This window comes from Triplophysa dalaica, chromosome 6 (genome assembly GCF_015846415.1).
Source record: "Triplophysa dalaica isolate WHDGS20190420 chromosome 6, ASM1584641v1, whole genome shotgun sequence".
Taxonomy (NCBI): Eukaryota; Metazoa; Chordata; class Actinopteri; order Cypriniformes; family Nemacheilidae; genus Triplophysa; species Triplophysa dalaica.
Genome location: NC_079547.1, coordinates 1,405,001 through 1,424,201, shown reverse-complemented (window position 1 = coordinate 1,424,201; position 19,201 = coordinate 1,405,001). Strand labels below are relative to the sequence as shown.

General features: G+C 40.3%; 2 protein-coding genes across 2 annotated transcripts in view; both read left to right on the top strand.

Moving 5' to 3' along the window:
* The first annotated feature begins 3,974 nt into the window (after window positions 1-3,974).
* On the top strand, window positions 3,975-4,907 carry LOC130424898 (alsin-like). Its single transcript, XM_056750878.1, has 3 exons — window positions 3,975-4,101; window positions 4,245-4,439; window positions 4,522-4,907. Exons 1-3 carry the CDS (start codon window positions 3,994-3,996, stop codon window positions 4,558-4,560), a joined length of 342 nt encoding a protein of 113 aa, XP_056606856.1. The 5' UTR covers window positions 3,975-3,993; the 3' UTR covers window positions 4,561-4,907.
* Window positions 4,908-6,042: 1,135 nt separating this feature from the next.
* LOC130425332 (uncharacterized) overlaps window positions 6,043-19,201 on the top strand; it is a 13,865-nt gene continuing 706 nt past the window's right edge. The window contains exons 1-21 of the mRNA XM_056751595.1: window positions 6,043-8,261; window positions 8,402-8,454; window positions 8,794-8,959; window positions 9,077-9,129; window positions 9,520-9,616; window positions 9,734-9,789; window positions 10,111-10,276; window positions 10,394-10,446; window positions 10,837-10,933; window positions 11,051-11,106; window positions 11,428-11,593; window positions 11,711-11,763; window positions 12,152-12,248; window positions 12,366-12,421; window positions 12,742-12,907; window positions 13,025-13,077; window positions 13,466-13,562; window positions 13,680-13,735; window positions 14,058-14,223; window positions 14,341-14,393; window positions 14,670-19,201. The exon at window positions 14,670-19,201 is cut by the window's right edge and continues 706 nt beyond it. Coding sequence (XP_056607573.1) covers window positions 8,105-8,261; window positions 8,402-8,454; window positions 8,794-8,959; window positions 9,077-9,129; window positions 9,520-9,616; window positions 9,734-9,789; window positions 10,111-10,276; window positions 10,394-10,446; window positions 10,837-10,933; window positions 11,051-11,106; window positions 11,428-11,593; window positions 11,711-11,763; window positions 12,152-12,248; window positions 12,366-12,421; window positions 12,742-12,907; window positions 13,025-13,077; window positions 13,466-13,562; window positions 13,680-13,735; window positions 14,058-14,223; window positions 14,341-14,393; window positions 14,670-14,672 — 1,920 coding nt within the window. The 5' untranslated portion in view covers window positions 6,043-8,104 and the 3' untranslated portion in view covers window positions 14,673-19,201. The remainder of the gene's footprint in view (window positions 8,262-8,401; window positions 8,455-8,793; window positions 8,960-9,076; window positions 9,130-9,519; window positions 9,617-9,733; window positions 9,790-10,110; window positions 10,277-10,393; window positions 10,447-10,836; window positions 10,934-11,050; window positions 11,107-11,427; window positions 11,594-11,710; window positions 11,764-12,151; window positions 12,249-12,365; window positions 12,422-12,741; window positions 12,908-13,024; window positions 13,078-13,465; window positions 13,563-13,679; window positions 13,736-14,057; window positions 14,224-14,340; window positions 14,394-14,669) is intronic.

Here is a 19,201-nt window from a genome sequence, read left to right as displayed (position 1 = left end):
AGACTTCGATTTCCAGGTCATATGTGCACTAATGCCGGTGGACACAGGTGAGTAACATTGGGTTCTATTAGAAGTTCTTTTCAGGTTCCTATGGTGACAATCCAGTCGCTCTTGAACCTCGGCAGCACTCCGCTGTTCAGCAGGCTTAAACTGAAAAGACAAAGCAAGACCAGGATCTGGACAGTGAGAGTCTGCTCAAAATAAGATCAGAAGCCGTTACATCAGTGCACTTCTTACCGTTCAAATAACTGTACATCATGTCTTCCCATTCGTGCAGCGAGAATGAATCACTTTGGTCACCTATAAAGAATGGCTGAGATGTCACATCATGTTGGACAATGAGTTTCAATTCAGAAGCATCTACATGAGCACTTGAATGCTGCGCATCTGACTTGGACTGCACAAAACAAGCGGCTGGACCCACTGAGGTACCAATAGCCGAATCTTATTCGTGCACATGGTCAGTTTCTGCATTAAAGAAAACCCTCCCAAAAACATTGAGGTGAGTTTCAGAAGGTTTTGTCAGGACTAAAATCCCCTCTAACCCTGTCGACTGAAAGCATGGCACTAGGTTGCTGCAGAGAGCTAAAAGTATCCTGACCAACAGTGTCGTCAAACATCACTTAGTTTAAATAATAAACAATAAGAACGTCAGAAAATAAAAACACAAAATCAAACAGTACTACCATGCAGAGAAAAAGAAAAAAAAATGTATTTCTGCAGAAACACACATGTAAAGAGACAGTCAAAAGAGATCAGTGTGGCGTTTCACAGAAAGAAACAAACGATCACAAATATTCCCGTCATTACTTTTTGATAGAAACAAAACTGTTTTCAAACATACCTCACAAAAGTCAAGCGTTCGATGAATACAGTCCTATATGATATGAGCAGCAAATACAGGTAACGAGTTAATGACGTGAAGAGATGAAACAATCAGCGAAACTCTCCTCCAGAGATTAGTTACAGCAAACCCGTCGACTGTAGCTGCAGCAACTCCGGCGATCGGTGCAATCCAAAGGGTCACGACACCACGTGTAACCGGTGGCTCGCGTATGTCCGGCGACACCAGTTATTAGACACTTGGTCTACTTTCCGTTGTGTGAAAACAGACACGTGACAGCAGGCTTCAGTTCACTGGATCGTTTAATCTGATCGACAGAAACATACAAGCATGCTCTATAAAATAAATGTGTTGTACATTCATCACCATGTGCTCACTTCTACATTTAAGAGAAATATGACTCAAAAGGTGTAAAATGACAACAATCATCACTCATACAAGTAAAATAACATTATTCACACATTTGAGTGAAGATATATATATACATATAAAATGAATAATTAAAGTAAGGATTAAATAGGATTGTCAGAAACCAAAAAGCAACCTACATCTCCCATTGAGCAATATTACAAGAAGGGAAGAGGAGGAGCCTGCACCGGAAGTTCAGTCACCTAGCTTTCAAAGCACATTTAAAGGGGAAGCACACATTGAGATCAGGTAACCACGTAAAACGTACAATTGAACAATTTTGGGTAAATTATTACAATATTACGTAGTACACCTGGTACAGAGGTAAAATGTCTTTCTTTTGATTTCCTTTAATATCAAATTCACAAGAAAACATTGCTTTGTAAATTCTAGTGCTGTGATGAGCTTTTGTTCCTTCATGATAATATTGAGCTGTTTAATAGCTTGTAAATGATTAATATTGCCTGTAAAACAGTAATATATGTTAACATAAATATAATATAAAAAGTCATGTAAGTTTGTATAAAGAGTATTTGTGTCATTGTATAACACGTGTGTATATATATGAATGTATTGTCAGCTGTACAAGAGTTTATTTTGTCTTTTTTTCTCCAGTTCTTTTGATCAGATTGTTCCTCGTTAAAATGGAAAAGGAGGCAAAAGTGGTCAACAAAATTATTTTGCATGCCGGTTGTGTAACGGTGGCTTCATCCAGGTATTACATTTTACGTCTTTGAAACATATACATATTACTTCACTTTATGTTCAGGCGTCAGACAGAAAGAACTGTCAAATTGATTTTAATCAAAACAGATAATAATAATAAATAATAATAAATAAAAAAAGTTAAATTCTCATATTCAATTAATTATTATGAAGAAATTTCACAAGATTTCCCCCCAAGTAATAATAATACTGAGCAACGGTCAACGCATGTGCCCATAAACAAGGAAATAGTTTAGGATACAATTTGAGAATTTCACAGTTTTTATCACAACAGCAGATATTATTAACCAGAGGTCATTGAAATATGGTTGCTAATAAAAGTTCCAGATTCGTCACAGGTAAAAAGTGGGTTTCTTTCCACAACGGCAGATTCAGACCGCAGGTTTGAGCAGATCACAAGGTCTCTGATGAGTGATTCAGGTGCAACAGTTGGGATTCATCAGTGACCGTTGTGCCCACACGCTTAGACTGGCTTTTATGAAAATGTTTGCAAACCGTTTCACCATTTCTTCTCTGGAATAATCTGGAGTGTGTTCGAGAGCAACCAGCCAGAAGCTCACAATAGAGGCTTTCTACAGCCGATGGGCAACCATCAGGTTTAGGTGTATATCGCCACCTACGGCACCGGGGTGTGCAACATCAGGATTTTCACTACTTCGGTGGATTTGATAAAAAATCTGATTTCCTAAACCTGAATATTAAAGGAATTCATACAACATTAGCTAACATTGGTGAGACATAATTATTGATGCACAAGAAATAAATCCATCTTGTTAATTCATCTTTTTTGCATAATTTCACTAAACGGTTAGTTTTGTGAACCCAGACAGATCGGAGTCAGCACTGTGAGTACCACCGGCGGATGCAGGAGCTGCGGCTGGATGATGCCCAGTTCCAGCAGTACTTCAGACTGGACAGGAACCAGTGAGATGAGCTACTGCCGAGGAGGGGTCTCCTGATCCATCAAAGAACACAACATACCGCCATTTCCCCCGGCGAACGCTGGCAATTTGTGTAGGGTGAGTAAATCTGTTTATTTTTATATAATAGCTTTCTATATATAGCATCATTATTAATAGTAACACCTTGGCTGGATAATAAAGTACAAACTAACTATGTGGGCATTTCACGGTTGTGTTGTGTGTGTCTTTATGTTTATATATTAATATATAAGTATTTACTGGTTGTTGTTAACATTACAAATTCTTTCTGCTTTCTGTTAATTGAAAGCATGCTGTGGATCACACGGAACGATGTCTGTTTATTAAGTGGATATTTTTTTACATATACAGCGCAAACAAGCTTGATGTTACTTGTGGAAGACAATTCCACACAAGACAACAATGAGGTAAAATGTTTTGTTGCTAATATGAGTTACAGCAACTCATCACTTGACAAAAATTGAAAACACAGTGTATGACAGCTGTACAAGAGTGTTTATACTGTCTCAAAGGACAATATTCTCTCCAGCTCTTGTTCTAGATTGTGTGTTCTAGATGTTGTTTAGTCCATGGGTCTTCATCCGGGGGTCCGCGGTCCTCGGTGGAACTGCAAGTGGTCTGCTAATTACGGTTTACACAGGCATGTTTTTGTAAAAAAATGTGAATCATGGGTTCAGAGATATTACAACTAATGTTCTCTTTAAGCTGCGCAGACTCACTGAAGATCCCGTGCGTTGCAATTTTATCCTGCGTGCAGACAAAAACATCCATTCAGGCAAAAAGAAATGTTACATCTGCTTCGTCTTCTCCCTTCTGATAAGTTCAGAGAACGCATGAAAGGAGTTGCGTGTGAATTAAGTGCAGTCTCATATATTTCTGACTTCTGTTGAAATATGGTTAGAGCTGTAAAGTGCTAATTTGACAGGCAAATGTCACCACACCGCTTCTGCATTCTAAACTCTGACAGAACTATCTTACGTGTTAAAATCAATGAAACGCGCTCTGTGTACTGATTTCGAGGGTCTGTGGTGTTCCGGTCTTGACTCTTCTATCAGTACATTTGGAGGTTTTGTCATGACACTAGTTCTGTCGCTTCAGATTCTCTCAGATCTGATGGCAACCTGGAACCCTTCAGATGAAGCTCGAGAACTCTACAGTCTCCTGAGTCAGCCGCACCTACAGGTGAACACTCAATTGAGACTTTGATTATAAACCTGTATGTGATCAGACACAAGATCAAAAGATCTCGCGTGTGTATTTATATATTGTTGTGATATAATATTCAAAGAGGTGGTTGGTTGCTGATCATCATTTGTGTTTTTCAGGCTCTTCTCTCGGCTCATGACACTGTGGGTCTCGGAGACTACGAACCAGAACACATATTGGGGAACATATTATTTGACACAGCTGTTGTTCTGTTAAGGATCAGAAATCTGGGGTCAGAGGTCAGTCTGATCGAGGACCTGATGGATCCTTGTGTTCAACACGGAGAGCATGGAATCATGTTTACCACACTGAAGGTAAATAAAGCATTTATACCGTCTGCACTGTGAACACACCCATAAGCAACACCTGCAGCGAGTCTCTCTCTTCTTCACGCAGGCGTGCTACTATCAGATCCAGCACGAGAAGGTCACATAATACACATAATCTCTCCAAAACCATCTGACTTACAAACACCCCAGCCAATCACAGCGGGGTGGCGAACCGGCCGTGTTCAGCGTCCAGATCACGTGTCCTGAGGGGGGTGATGCTATTGGCTGAGCTCTCATCATCACAGAAAAGGCTCCGGTTCATGTGCAAGGGCTGTGGATTTGAGTTTTATTTCTATTCTGTGTTTCAAACGAATCTGTTTCTTGTGATGTTTTCATGTCTTCTTCATTCACTTTATTGAGTTTTTTTAAAATGCTTTCATTACATCGCTGTATTAAACGATTCAGTGTTTTTTTATTTAAGAGCAGATGCCATTCTGATGTTGAACGTTTATGTGTGAAGTTGATTTGTAATGTTCTGTAAGCCATCTACCTCCGTCTTCACAGTAAACCACTACACTAAACAACTTTTCTTGATAGTGTTACATAATTTAACACAAGCAGCACACTGCCTCAGACACACAATATTGGATTTTCATAAACACAAGTTCAAGTTCAAGTTCAAGTTGAGCTTTATTGTCATTCCACTACATGTTGGACATATAGCGGGACAAGATGTCGTGCCTCACAGGACCACGGTGCTACATAAATACAGATATACAACACGAAGTAAAACAGTATAAACCTATACACAACTGGCCTACTGTCAGCTTTGACTATACATATGCTATATATAAAGGTGGTTACCTATACATAAACTAACAACTAAAAAATAAAATATAAAATACAAACTGTACATCTGTGAAAATGGCTTCAAAAACTGTACATGTGCGAAGAGAGAGAGACATTCAAGCAGCTGGCTGGGGAACAGTGTGAGGTGGTTTGTGGTGCATGAGCCAGTAAGCATACATACATTACAGTCATATATTACAATCAGTTTTTTGTGGGATTTGTAAACACAAAGGTGTGTGAAAGTGTCTAGTGCATGCAGAGGAGAGTGTGTTGCTACAGGTGGCTTGTGCAGGCCCGCTCTCCTGAATTGCACAGAAATAAAAGTTAACTGGTTTTCCTGAGATGTGGTAAGGTGTATGTGGGGGGGGGTTGTTGGGGGTTTCAGGGAGGGGCGGTGTGATGTGAGTTCAGGGCTCTCACAGCCTGGGGGAAAAAGCTGTTGAGCAGTCTGGCGGAGCGGGCTCTGATACTCCGGTACCGTCTACCTGAGGGTAGGAGCTGGAAGAGACTGTGGGAGGGGTGGATGGGGTCCTCCACGATACTTTTTGCTTTGCTGGAGCATCGTGTAAGGAAGATATCCATGATGGAGGGGAGAGGGGCACCAATGATTTTTGCAGCGGTGTTCACTGTCCGCTGGAGGGTCTTGCGGTCTGCTGCACAACAGTTTCCGGACCAGACAGTGATGCAGCTGGTCAGCACGCTCTCAATGGTACCCCTGTAGAAGGTGGTGAGGATGGGTGGAGGGAGGCTTGCTTTTTTCAGCCGGCGGAGAAAGTGTAGGCGCTGTTGTGCCAAGATCTGGACTGTTGTCCTTCTCGAATAAGAAACAGATTTGTGATCTGACTGACAGGGTTGAAGTTCTGCTTTATTCCATTGAAATGTTTGTTTACAGACTTTGATCTGAGTTTAGAAACGGTTCATGCTGCTTGTTTGTTTGTTGTTGTTTCTCTATGAACTCGCTCAGACGTTCCTGAAGTGTTTTTGAAATGGTGTCGATGCTCATAGTGACACATAAGCATAAGTCATGTTTTTCTCATCTGAAGTATTTTAAAGTGCCTCTTGTAAGCGTTACGGATGTTTATCATGATGACATCATCATTCAGCAATAGTGTCCAGTCTCATTTCAAAGCTGTCGGCCTGTTGAGATTTGTTTTCTTTTATTGATGTTGTTTTATGTATTTGCAGCAAAGATGATCTGAGTGATGTGGATGATGTGTGGAATAACTCACAGGACGGTGACATTAACAAAGTGTGTTTGAATGAGGATAAGAGATGAGGACTTTCAGATTGTGTGTTGTTGTGTGTTTAAACTCTGTGAAACTGTCATGGCTGTGGACTGTTGTTGTTTACTGACACGATGACATGTGAGATGTTGCATGAATATCATGGATCTGAACATGAAGATACGGATCAGTTTAACTCTGCCGAGTCAAGCCGTGTACATTCACCCGTGTCTCAGAGAGAGATTTCTGTCATTTTTATTTCTAAGAGGTGAATACAAAGAATATTCAAACTGTTTACTGACTTATTCGTTTTAATAAATGGCAATAAAGCTCTGGATTAAACATGACATTGACGTCTAAATAAATAATGGTTTGGACAGAATGTTATATCTGTGCGTCTCAGTGTTTTGCTTCAGGATTCAACAGTGATATGATGTGTAGTTGGGATCTTTGTTCTGATGAACACAGAGAAAGATATTTGGAATAATGCTTATAAGCAGACAGATTGACTCCCATAGTAGGAAAAAAATAACGGTAGTCAAAAGTGCCCCAGAACTGTCTGCTGTCCTGCATTCTTCAAAATGTCAATATTCAACAGAACAAAAATAAAAGATAAAGTAATTTTTCCCACTATAACTGTGTTGTTGTGGACAGTGATGTTCTGCTTCCTATGATTTCAGGTTCTATAAACCAGTAAATGTCAAGATAACAGGGTGGTTGTTGAGGGTGAGGATGAATGTAACTCAATTATTGTAATTAAATATCCAATAAATAACTTAACGGTCATTTGGCTGTATCTGTGCCACACGTTTGTGTAATAAAACTTGCTTTGTATCATAACAGGCACTGTCTGCAAAGTTATAAGCAACTTTATTTTGTGTAAGTGGTTTTAAAAAATTTGACATGTAGATTTTTTAAATATAATTATTATATTACTTTATACATTTAAATGTGTTTTTTCTCTCTATTTGTACTCCATTATAAAAACAAAAGTCTGGCTTTAGCAATTACCCCTGTAGCTGTGTCTGCCAAAGAGTGAGTTTGTTGATTATTCTCACAGGATTGACAAAATCATGAGGTGAAATGTTTGCTCTTGAGTCTGTTTAAGACACTTTTGTACTTTTTTCACTCTGCAGATGTAAAGTTAAAGTTTTTAAAGAACTTTGTGGGTGTGTTGATCTCAGTGTGCGGACAAAATACTATTAAAATTGTGTTAAACTTTTTTCTAAATGGGACATTGTTTTATATTTACCATTAGTAATATATAAATATTAAATAATATATATAAATATAAATATATATAAATATTAAATATAAATATATAAAAATATAAATATATATAAAATGGTATAAATACTATTAGTTCTTAAAGTGTTGAGATTATTGAGATGAATTGAACTTTTGTCCAACAATTTGGATTGTATTATGTAGAGAGGTCACGTTCCCGGTGCCATAGCAACGCGGGCAAAACACTTAAACGGCGTCTTATTATTATATGAATTACTAGAGATGACGCGTTCTCCTTTATTACGTCACTCAGAAAGTCTTTAAGACCCACAGGCAGAGACAGATTTGTCATTTCTCTTCACAGCACAACCGATTCAACATATAACAGCGACCAACAGATATCCAGAGCAAATGGCGAAAACTCAACGATCTCGATTAGGAAAAGTGTTTTATGAATTATTTTGTTTGCCTGTTATTCTCGACTGCCATTGCGAGGAGTGTGAACCGAGAGGATCTCCTGAGCTCGACATCTTGAGCGTTTTAACTGAATCTGAAGTGTTTGTCACAGGTAAAAAACTTGTTTCTCTAAAGTTATTTGTGGCTAATGTCAATTCTGCTATGTGTACACTTTAATTCATCAATGTATAATACATTTAATCGACGAACGATGTCCGTTTAGTAAGTTGATGAATTTGTTTTCATGTATAGCACAAACAAGCCTGATCTCACTAATGGAAGATAACAAACAAGACAACGTGGAGGTAAAATGTCTTTCTTTTGATTTCCTTTAATATTCACAATTTAACACAATTTAATAAAATTCACAAGAAAACATTGCTTTGTAAATTCTAGTGCTGTCATGAGCTTTTGTTCCTTCATGATAATATTGAGCTGTTTAATAGCTTGTAAATGATTAATATTGCCTGTAAAACAGTTATAACGGTTATCACTGATATTAACCAAAAAACTAATATAAAAAGTCATGTAAGTTTGTCTAAAGTGTCATTTTTGTCATTGTATAACACATGTGTATATTTTAATGTATTGACAGCTGTACACAAGTTTGTTTTGTCTTTTTTCCTCCAATTCTTTTTGATCAGATTGTTCCCCGTAAAAAGGGAAAGTGGAAAAAGAGGCTAAAAGTGGTCAAAGATTTCTTTTGTGAGCCAGTTATCCTCGACTGCTCATGTGAGGAGTGTAAGCTAAAAGAATCTTCTGAGATCAAGTCCAAGATTATTGATGAAGAATCCGAGGTGTACGTCACAGGTATAAACTTTTTCTCTATATGTGTCTAATGTCAATTCTGCCCAGTAATGTATAAAATACATTTAAATGAAGAACGATGTCTGTTTATTAAGTGAATACTCTTGTTTTCAAATTTAGCGCAAACCAGCTTGACGTCACTTGTTGAAGATAACACACAAGACACCGAGGAGGTAAAATGTCTTTCTTTTTATTTCAATTAATATCAAATTCACAAGAAAACATTGCTTTGTAAATTCTAGTGCTGTGATGAGCTTTTGTTCCTTCATGATAATATTGAGCTGTTTAATAGCTTGTAAATGATTAATATTGCCTGTAAAACAGTTATAATGGTTAACATTGATATTAACCAAAAAACTAATATAAAAAGTCATGTAAGTTTGTCTAAAGTGTCATTTTTGTCATTGTATAACACATGTGTATATATATATTAATGTATTGACAGCTGTACACAAGTTTGTTTTGTCTTTTTTTCTCCATTTCCTTTTGATAAGATTGCTCCTCGTAAAAAAGATAAATGGAAAAGGAGCAAAAAGTGGTCAAAAATGTCTTTTTTTATGCAGGTTTTCTTCGACTGCTTAAGCGAGTTGTGTAGTCCTGAAGCATCTCCTGAGCTCGACTCCCAGAGCATTGATGAAGAATCCGAGGTGTACGTTACAGGTATAAACTTTTTCTCTATATGTGTCTAATGTCAATTCTGCCCAGTAATGTATAAAATACATTTAAATGAAGAACGATGTCTGTTTATTAAGTGAATACTCTTGTTTTCAAATATAGCGCAAACAAGCTTGATCAAACTTGTCGAAGTCAATGCCACACAAGACAACGTGGAGGTAAAATGTCTTTCTATTGATTTCCTTTAATATCAAATTCACAAGAAAACATTGCTTTGTAAATTCTAGTGCTGTGATGAGCTTTTGTTCCTTCATGATAATATTGAGCTGTTTAATAGCTTGTAAATGATTAATATTGCCTGTAAAACAGTAATAAACATTAAGATTGATATTAACCAAAGTACTAATGTAAAATGTAATTTTTTAAGTTTGTCTAATGCTCATTTTTGTCATTGTATAACACATGTGTATATATATTAATGTATTGACAGCTGTACACAAGTTTGTTTTGTCTTTTTTCCTCCAATTCTTTTTGATCAGATTGTTCCCCGTAAAAAGGGAAAGTGGAAAAAGAGGCTAAAAGTGGTCAAAGATTTCTTTTGTGAGCCAGTTATCCTCGACTGCTCATGTGAGGAGTGTAAGCTAAAAGAATCTTCTGAGATCAAGTCCAAGATTATTGATGAAGAATCTGAGGTGTACGTCACAGGTATAAACTTTTTCTCTATATGTCTCTAATGTCAATTCTGCACAGTAATGTATAAAATACATTAAAATGAAGAACGATGTCTGTTTATTAAGTGAATACTCTTGTTTTCAAATTTAGCGCAAACCAGCTTGACGTCACTTGTTGAAGATAACACACAAGACACCGAGGAGGTAAAATGTCTTTCTTTTGATTTCAATTAATATCAAATTCACGAGAAAACATTGCTTTGTAAATTCTAGTGCTGTCATGAGCTTTTGTTCCTTCATGATAATATTGAGCTGTTTAATAGCTTGTAAATGATTAATATTGCCTGTAAAACAGTTATAATGGTTAACATTGATATTAACCAAAAAACTAATATAAAAAGTCATGTAAGTTTGTCTAAAGTGTCATTTTTGTCATTGTATAACACATGTGTATATATATATTAATGTATTGACAGCTGTACACAAGTTTGTTTTGTCTTTTTTTCTCCATTTCCTTTTGATAAGATTGCTCCTCGTAAAAAAGATAAATGGAAAAGGAGCAAAAAGTGGTCAAAAATGTCTTTTTTTATGCAGGTTTTCTTCGACTGCTTAAGCGAGTTGTGTAGTCCTGAAGCATCTCCTGAGCTCGACTCCCAGAGCATTGATGAAGAATCCGAGGTGTACGTTACAGGTATAAACTTTTTCTCTATATGTGTCTAATGTCAATTCTGCCCAGTAATGTATAAAATACATTTAAATGAAGAACGATGTCTGTTTATTAAGTGAATACTCTTGTTTTCAAATATAGCGCAAACAAGCTTGATCAAACTTGTCGAAGTCAATGCCACACAAGACAACGTGGAGGTAAAATGTCTTTCTATTGATTTCCTTTAATATCAAATTCACAAGAAAACATTGCTTTGTAAATTCTAGTGCTGTGATGAGCTTTTGTTCCTTCATGATAATATTGAGCTGTTTAATAGCTTGTAAATGATTAATATTGCCTGTAAAACAGTAATAAACATTAAGATTGATATTAACCAAAGTACTAATGTAAAATGTAATTTTTTAAGTTTGTCTAATGCTCATTTTTGTCATTGTATAACACATGTGTATATATATTAATGTATTGACAGCTGTACACAAGTTTGTTTTGTCTTTTTTCCTCCAATTCTTTTTGATCAGATTGTTCCCCGTAAAAAGGGAAAGTGGAAAAAGAGGCTAAAAGTGGTCAAAGATTTCTTTTGTGAGCCAGTTATCCTCGACTGCTCATGTGAGGAGTGTAAGCTAAAAGAATCTTCTGAGATCAAGTCCAAGATTATTGATGAAGAATCTGAGGTGTACGTCACAGGTATAAACTTTTTCTCTATATGTCTCTAATGTCAATTCTGCACAGTAATGTATAAAATACATTAAAATGAAGAACGATGTCTGTTTATTAAGTGAATACTCTTGTTTTCAAATTTAGCGCAAACCAGCTTGACGTCACTTGTTGAAGATAACACACAAGACACCGAGGAGGTAAAATGTCTTTCTTTTGATTTCAATTAATATCAAATTCACGAGAAAACATTGCTTTGTAAATTCTAGTGCTGTGATGAGCTTTTGTTCCTTCATGATAATATTGAGCTGTTTAATAGCTTGTAAATGATTAATATTGCCTGTAAAACAGTTATAATGGTTAACATTGATATTAACCAAAAAACTAATATAAAAAGTCATGTAAGTTTGTCTAAAGTGTCATTTTTGTCATTGTATAACATATGTGTATATATATTAATGTATTGACAGCTGTACACAAGTTTGTTTTGTCTTTTTTTCTCCATTTCCTTTTGATAAGATTTCTCCTTGTAAAAAAGATAAATGGAAAAGGAGCAAAAAGTGGTCAAATATGTCTTTTTTTATGCAGGTTTTCTTCGACTGCTTAAGCGAGTTGTGTAGTCCTGAAGCATCTCCTGAGCTCGACTCCCAGAGCATTGATGAAGAATCCGAGGTGTACGTTACAGGTATAAACTTTTTCTCTATATGTGTCTAATGTCAATTCTGCCCAGTAATGTATAAAATACATTTAAATGAAGAACGATGTCTGTTTATTAAGTGAATACTCTTGTTTTCAAATATAGCGCAAACAAGCTTGATCAAACTTGTCGAAGTCAATGCCACACAAGACAACGTGGAGGTAAAATGTCTTTCTATTGATTTCCTTTAATATCAAATTCACAAGAAAACATTGCTTTGTAAATTCTAGTGCTGTGATGAGCTTTTGTTCCTTCATGATAATATTGAGCTGTTTAATAGCTTGTAAATGATTAATATTGCCTGTAAAACAGTAATGAACATTAAGATTGATATTAACCAAAAAACTAATATAAAAAGTCATTTTTTAAGTTTGTCTAAAGTGTAATTTTTGTCATTGTATAACACATGTGTATATTTTAATGTATTGACAGCTGTACAACAGTTTGTTTTGTCTCTTTTTCTCCAATTCTTTTTGATCAGATTGTTCCCCGTAAAAAGGGAAAGTGGAAAAAGAGGCTAAAAGTGGTCAAAGATTTCTTTTGTGAGCCAGTTATCCTCGACTGCTCATGTGAGGAGTGTAAGCTAAAAGAATCTTCTGAGATCAAGTCCAAGATTATTGATGAAGAATCTGAGGTGTACGTCACAGGTATAAACTTTTTCTCTATATGTGTCTAATGTCAATTCTGCCCAGTAATGTATAAAATACATTTAAATGAAGAACGATGTCTGTTTATTAAGTGAATACTCTTGTTTTCAAATGTAGCGCAAACCAGCTTGACGTCACTTGTTGAAGATAACACACAAGACACCGTGGAGGTAAAATGTCTTTCTTTTTATTTCAATTAATATCAAATTCACAAGAAAACATTGCTTTGTAAATTCTAGTGCTGTCATGAGCTTTTGTTCCTTCATGATAATATTGAGCTGTTTAATAGCTTGTAAATGATTAATATTGCCTGTAAAACAGTTATAATGGTTAACATTGATATTAACCAAAAAACTAATATAAAAAGTCATGTAAGTTTGTCTAAAGTGTCATTTTTGTCATTGTATAACACAAGTGTATATATATTAATGTATTGACAGCTGTACACAAGTTTGTTTTGTCTTTTTTTCTCCATTTCCTTTTGATAAGATTTCTCCTTGTAAAAAAGATAAATGGAAAAGGAGCAAAAAGTGGTCAAAAATGTCTTTTTTTATGCAGGTTTTCTTCGACTGCTTAAGCGAGTTGTGTAGTCCTGAAGCATCTCCTGAGCTCGAATCCCAGAGCATTGATGAAGAATCTGAGGTGTACGTCACAGGTATAAACTTTTTCTCTATATGTGTCTAATGTCAATTCTGCCCAGTAATGTATAAAATACATTTAAATGAAGAACGATGTCTGTTTATTAAGTGAATACTCTTGTTTTCAAATATAGCGCAAACAAGCTTGATCAAACTTGTCGAAGTCAATGCCACACAAGACAACGTGGAGGTAAAATGTCTTTCTATTGATTTCCTTTAATATCAAATTCACAAGAAAACATTGCTTTGTAAATTCTAGTGCTGTGATGAGCTTTTGTTCCTTCATGATAATATTGAGCTGTTTAATAGCTTGTAAATGATTAATATTGCCTGTAAAACAGTTATAACGGTTATCACTGATATTAACCAAAAAACTAATATAAAAAGTCATTTTTTAAGTTTGTCTAAAGTGTAATTTTTGTCATTGTATAACACATGTGTATATATATTAATGTATTGACAGCTGTACACAACTTTGTTTTGTCTCTTTTTCTCCAATTCTTTTTGATCAGATTGTTCCCCGTAAAAAGGGAAAATGGAAAAAGAGGCTAAAAGTGGTCAAAGATTTCTTTTGTGAGCCAGTTATCCTCGACTGCTCATGTGAGGAGTGTAAGCTAAAAGAATCTTCTGAGATCAAGTCCAAGAGCATCGATGAAGACTCTGAGGTGTACGTCACAGGTATAAACTTTTTCTCTATATGTGTCTAATGTCAATTCTGCCCAGTAATGTATAAAATACATTTAAATGAAGAACGATGTCTGTTTATTAAGTGAATACTCTTGTTTTCAAATGCAGCGCAAACCAGCTTGACGTCACTTGTTGAAGATAACACACAAGACACCGAGGAGGTAAAATTTGTTAAATGGGTCACATGGTGGGAATACGTGCTTTTCTGTGTTTTGGTGTGTAATAAGTTGCCCTTGGATGTATTAGACAGGTAAAATTGCAAAAATGTAAGCGTTGGAACAAAAGATGCATTCGAAAGCGAATGCTTACCCAGACCAGCCTTAAACGCCTTGTGCAACCACACCCCCACAAATCTACGTCAGCTGGTGGTCTGATTTGACTAAGACCACCCAAATCTACTCTCAAGTAAGGTGGTGTACCTGTCTGTACAATTGCAGTGACGCAGAGCAGCGGACTTCTCCCTTCTGATGGCGGATCCCCCTCGGTGAGTGGACTCTTCCTCAGTGGCGGATTTCTCCTCCGGAGCGCAGACTTCCCCTTGGCGTCTCAGCAGCGAGCTATAGATTTAGAAGAGCAGGTCTTTTTCAGGAGCAATATTCTCACAGTTTCCACTCTCATCCAGGAGAGTGTTGCCGCAACCCCGCAACCCCGTCTGTTCCCTTGGCGTGACCGCCTCCACGGCGAGGTTGAACGCTTCAGCGAACGTCGGGGGTGATCGGGGATTCCCGTGTTTGTCATTCCGCCAGCTTCGGCATTCATGCCCCGACACGCTCACCTGGCTCGTCCCCGATGGACGGTGGTGACCGTCCCATATCGGACAAGACTCGACAACGTGCTCTGTCATAACATCTGATAGCTACCTCCAGTCATCAGATGCGAAGCCCCTTGGAGCTCCCGCCTTCGGGAGGTCGAGCCCAAGAGGAGGCATCGCAGAGATGACGGCCGTGCTTCCCCGGGCCGGAGATGCACGTTGAGCTCACTAGACGTGGAGTATGCCGTTTGCGGCTTGCTCTTGTCTGCTGCGAAGCCCCTTAGAGCTCCTGCCTCTGGGCGGTCGAGCTCAGGAGGCAACGCAAAAGTGAGGGCCGTGCTTCCCCGGACTTCCCCGGAGATCCACGTGGAGCTCATTAGACGTCGGGTATCCCGTCCGCGGCGTGCTCCTGTCTGAAGGGCTCAGGGAGCTATTATTTTCCTGGACAGTGAGGTAGCTAAGGGCAATGTTGACCACCCAGGTGGTCTAGCGGCCCTGGTGCTCCACTGACGCTGCCACTTGGAGGAGTCGACAAAGTCTCCCAAGCTGCTTTCACCCTCCACGCTATGGCGGTCAATAGGGTCCAAAACGTTTTGGGGACCCATTAGGTCATATGCCAGAGCGTTTGGATCTGGTTGATGGGAAGGTCAACACGGCTGTGCACCGCCACAGGCCTTTCGCCTCGAGCGACGAAGGTCAGGGTGTGTGCCCTGGGTTGGACGATGTCCACGATAGTGGTCCAAGGATCTGTAGCTCAACCTTGCAAGATGAAGCTCGGAAGGTCCGCCTTCTTGGACACCGCGCAGGCTGGGCTGGATGGTGACACTGGCTTCCCCGGGCCGGAGATGCACGTTGAGCTCACTAGACGTGGAGTATGCCGTTTGCGGCTTGCTCTTGTCTGATGCGAAGCCCCTTAGAGCTCCTGCCTCTGGGCGGTCGAGCTCAGGAGGCAACGCAAAAGTGAGGGCCGTGCTTCCCCGGACTTCCCCGGAGATCCACGTGGAGCTCATTAGACGTCGGGTATCCCGTCCGCGGCGTGCTCCTATCTGAAGGGCTCAGGGAGCTATTACTTTCCTGGACAGTGAGGTAGCTAAGGGCAATGTTGACTACCCAGGTGGTCTAGCGGCCCTGGTGCTCCACTGACGCTGCCACTTGGAGGAGTCGACAAAGTCTCCCAAGCTGCTTTCACCCTCCACGCTATGGCGGTCAATAGGGTCCAAAACGTTTTGGGGACCCATTAGGACATATGCCAGAGCGTTTGGATCTGGTTGATGGGAAGGTCAACACGGCTGTGCACCGCCACAGGCCTTTCGCCTCGAGCGACGAAGGTCAGGGTGTGTGCCCTGGGTTGGACGATGTCCACGATAGTGGTCCAAGGATCTGTAACTCAACCTTGCAAGATGAAGCTCGGAAGGTCCGCCTTCTTGGACACCGCGCAGGCTGGGCTGGATGGTGACACTGGCTTCCCCGGGCCGGAGATGCACGTTGAGCTCACTAGACGTGGAGTATGCCGTTCGCGGCTTGCTCCTGTCTGATGCGAAGCCCCTTAGAGCTCCTGCCTCTGGGCGGTCGAGCTCAGGAGGCAACGCAAAAGTGAGGGCCGTGCTTCCCCGGCCTTCCCCGGAGATCCACGTGGAGCTCATTAGACGTCGGGTATGCCGTCCGCGGCGTGCTCCTGTCTGAAGGGCTCAGGGAGCTATTACTTTCCTGGACAGTGAGGTAGCCAAGGGCAATGTTGACCACCCAGGTGGTCTAGCGGCCCTGGTGCTCCACGGATGCTGCCACTTGGAGGAGTCGACAAAGTCTCCCAAGCTGCTTTCACCCTCCACGCTATGGCGGTCAATAGGGTCCATAACGTTTTGAGGACCCATTGGGTCATATGCCAGAGCGTTTGGATCTGGTTGATGGGAAGGTCGACCCGGCTGTGCACCGCCACAGGCCTCGCGCCTCGAGCGACGTAGGTCAGGGTGTGTGCCCTGGGTTGGACGATGTCCACGATAGTGGTCCAAGGATCTGTAGCTCAACCTTGCACGATGAAGCTCTGAAGGTCGGCCTTCTTGGACACCGCGCAGGCTGGGCTGGATGGTGACACTGTGGAGATATTCTATGGTGAAGAAGCAGACTGTTCCGTGACCCGATCATCTATGGATGCTGAGGTCCTGCGCACAGCGTGCCCTCCATCAGCCCCGCCTCCCCGCGGTGGCCCCTCTGATACTGGGCCCTCCAAGGATGGCCCGTCATGCAGGAGGAGGCCTCTACCCTGTTGGGTAACTGCCTCAGAGGGGCCCTGACAGGAGAGCCGTGGCGATGGAGAGTACACACTCTCTCCGGGCTTCCCACAGTGATATAGCTGCCTTCCACAATGTTCTCGTGACGTTGCGTCGGCCGGCGGTAACACTTAGCAGGTAAGTAGGCAGAGAAGTCAAACCTCTCCGGGGTCCCACCCTGTGTAAGGTGACCGCTCTGTCAGCCACTAACCAGCCTCCCTGGCACGGTGAAGCAGATCATCCTCGGGTTTCGCAACACGGCACCTGCCGTTACGCACGATCCATCTCGCTCATCACAATCGCCTGGAGGGTAAGTTTCTTGGTTAACATAACCTCGTCACCAGGTTCTCAGGAGCGCGACTCCGGCCGCGCTCCGTACCCTCTTAGGACCGTAGGTCCTACATGGCCTTCGGGCATGTGAGCCCCTCGGAGACGCCTCTCGTCCTTATTACGATGAAGGCCGCTCTTGATGGCGCTTGCCTCTGCAAGAGGGTAGGGACCTCCAGTATTCTTCGTGTCCCATGGGTGCCTGGAAATTGGGCGGTAGTCTTCTGAGATACCGGCCTGGTTACGTGCCCAAGGTTCCCACACTCCCTTCCGGGTCCAGGTGGTGAACCTGCAGGCGCTCCCTCCCGGGAGAGAAGACCCAACCTCCTACGTGTTGTGTCCAGCGCACTGCGCCTCTACTTGGACCGCACACAGAGCATTAGCTCTGAGCAGCTCTTGTCTGTTCAGAAGCTGGACCAGGGGAGGGCTGTCTCAGACAGAGGCTTGCGGATTGGATTGTGGGCGAACAGTATTAGCTTGTTGTGTTTTTTGTTGTTGACTAGTTTTGTTTCCAGACTTGCTCATACCTAGTTTAAGTGCTAAAGACAATCTTCTCTGTTTAGGTCTCTCTATAGTCAATAATATTAGTTTTTTGACAGCCCTATTAGTTATTTTGATGTGTGCGTGAGCGTCCTCTACAGTAATATCATCTTCTTTTGTGTCCATGTTTTATCTCCGGGTTTCCGGCGACGCCTGAGATTGACAGATCCAGCTCCGGTTCGGCCTGAGGATGTCCCCCTGATGACCTTTCTCTGTTTTTTCTCTATCTTCTCTTTTCTCTCAAACTTAGCTACTAATAGTATTGCAAATAGCTGGTTCGCTTAATAGATGATAGATAAATGGGCTAAACATGTAATAGTAGCAGTAAATTATCTTATTATTCTATATAATATGATGCAATTCTCAAAGCATTGTAGCAAGTGAGAGCCTTCAGGTTGACTCGGTCGATCTAATACGCTCGTCTACATCTCATTCAATTTTGATACAATAATTTAATAACACTTTGAATATAATGGTCTGATTACTAGTTATTTATCCACCCAATGATTAATTTTAAGAAAATTCAGGATATCAGTCCAACACCGCGGTATAATGAGCACACGCACGCTCTCAAGAGAGCAGCCCGTAAAATGGAGCGTAACTTTAAAAAAACAAAATTAGTGGTTTTTCGCAGAGCGTGGAAAAATAAAATTTGAACTTAGAGGAAAGCCCTAAAAACATCTCGATCAGCCTTCGTTTCATCAATAGTCAAAGAAAATCAGCAAAATCGACACAAAAATGAACCATCAGCGTCATTAGATGTTTTGACATCAGCATAGTATTATTATATTATATTGCAATAAGGTATTAGACTTTTAGATATAAAGTATAAAGATATAGATCATATTAAATCTATCATCTAGATTTAGCTTGTAGAGATGCAGCAGTAGTGCCAGAGGAGAACTGGTTCCCCTGGCTGGGTCTGGGTTCTCCCGAGGTTTTTTTCTCCACTGGAGTTTTGGGTTCCTCGCCACTGTTTGCACACTTGCTGCACTTGTTTTGCCCGCCGGGGGGCTGCTGACATCAGCTTTAGAATTTTGTTCCTATCAAATGTTGCGTGTTGCTCTCCTTAGTCTGATATGAT

What these genes read in the sequence shown, in the direction of transcription:
- LOC130424898 (XM_056750878.1), top strand. Translation starts at nt 3,994, where the DNA reads ATGACACTAGTTCTGTCGCTTCAGATTCTCTCAGATCTGATGGCAACC. An exon ending in TGAGTCAGCCGCACCTACAG is followed by an intron (nt 4,102 to 4,244) that starts GTGAACACTCAA and finishes TGTGTTTTTCAG; the next exon opens with GCTCTTCTCTCGGCTCATGA. An exon ending in TCATGTTTACCACACTGAAG is followed by an intron (nt 4,440 to 4,521) that starts GTAAATAAAGCA and finishes TTCTTCACGCAG; the next exon opens with GCGTGCTACTATCAGATCCA.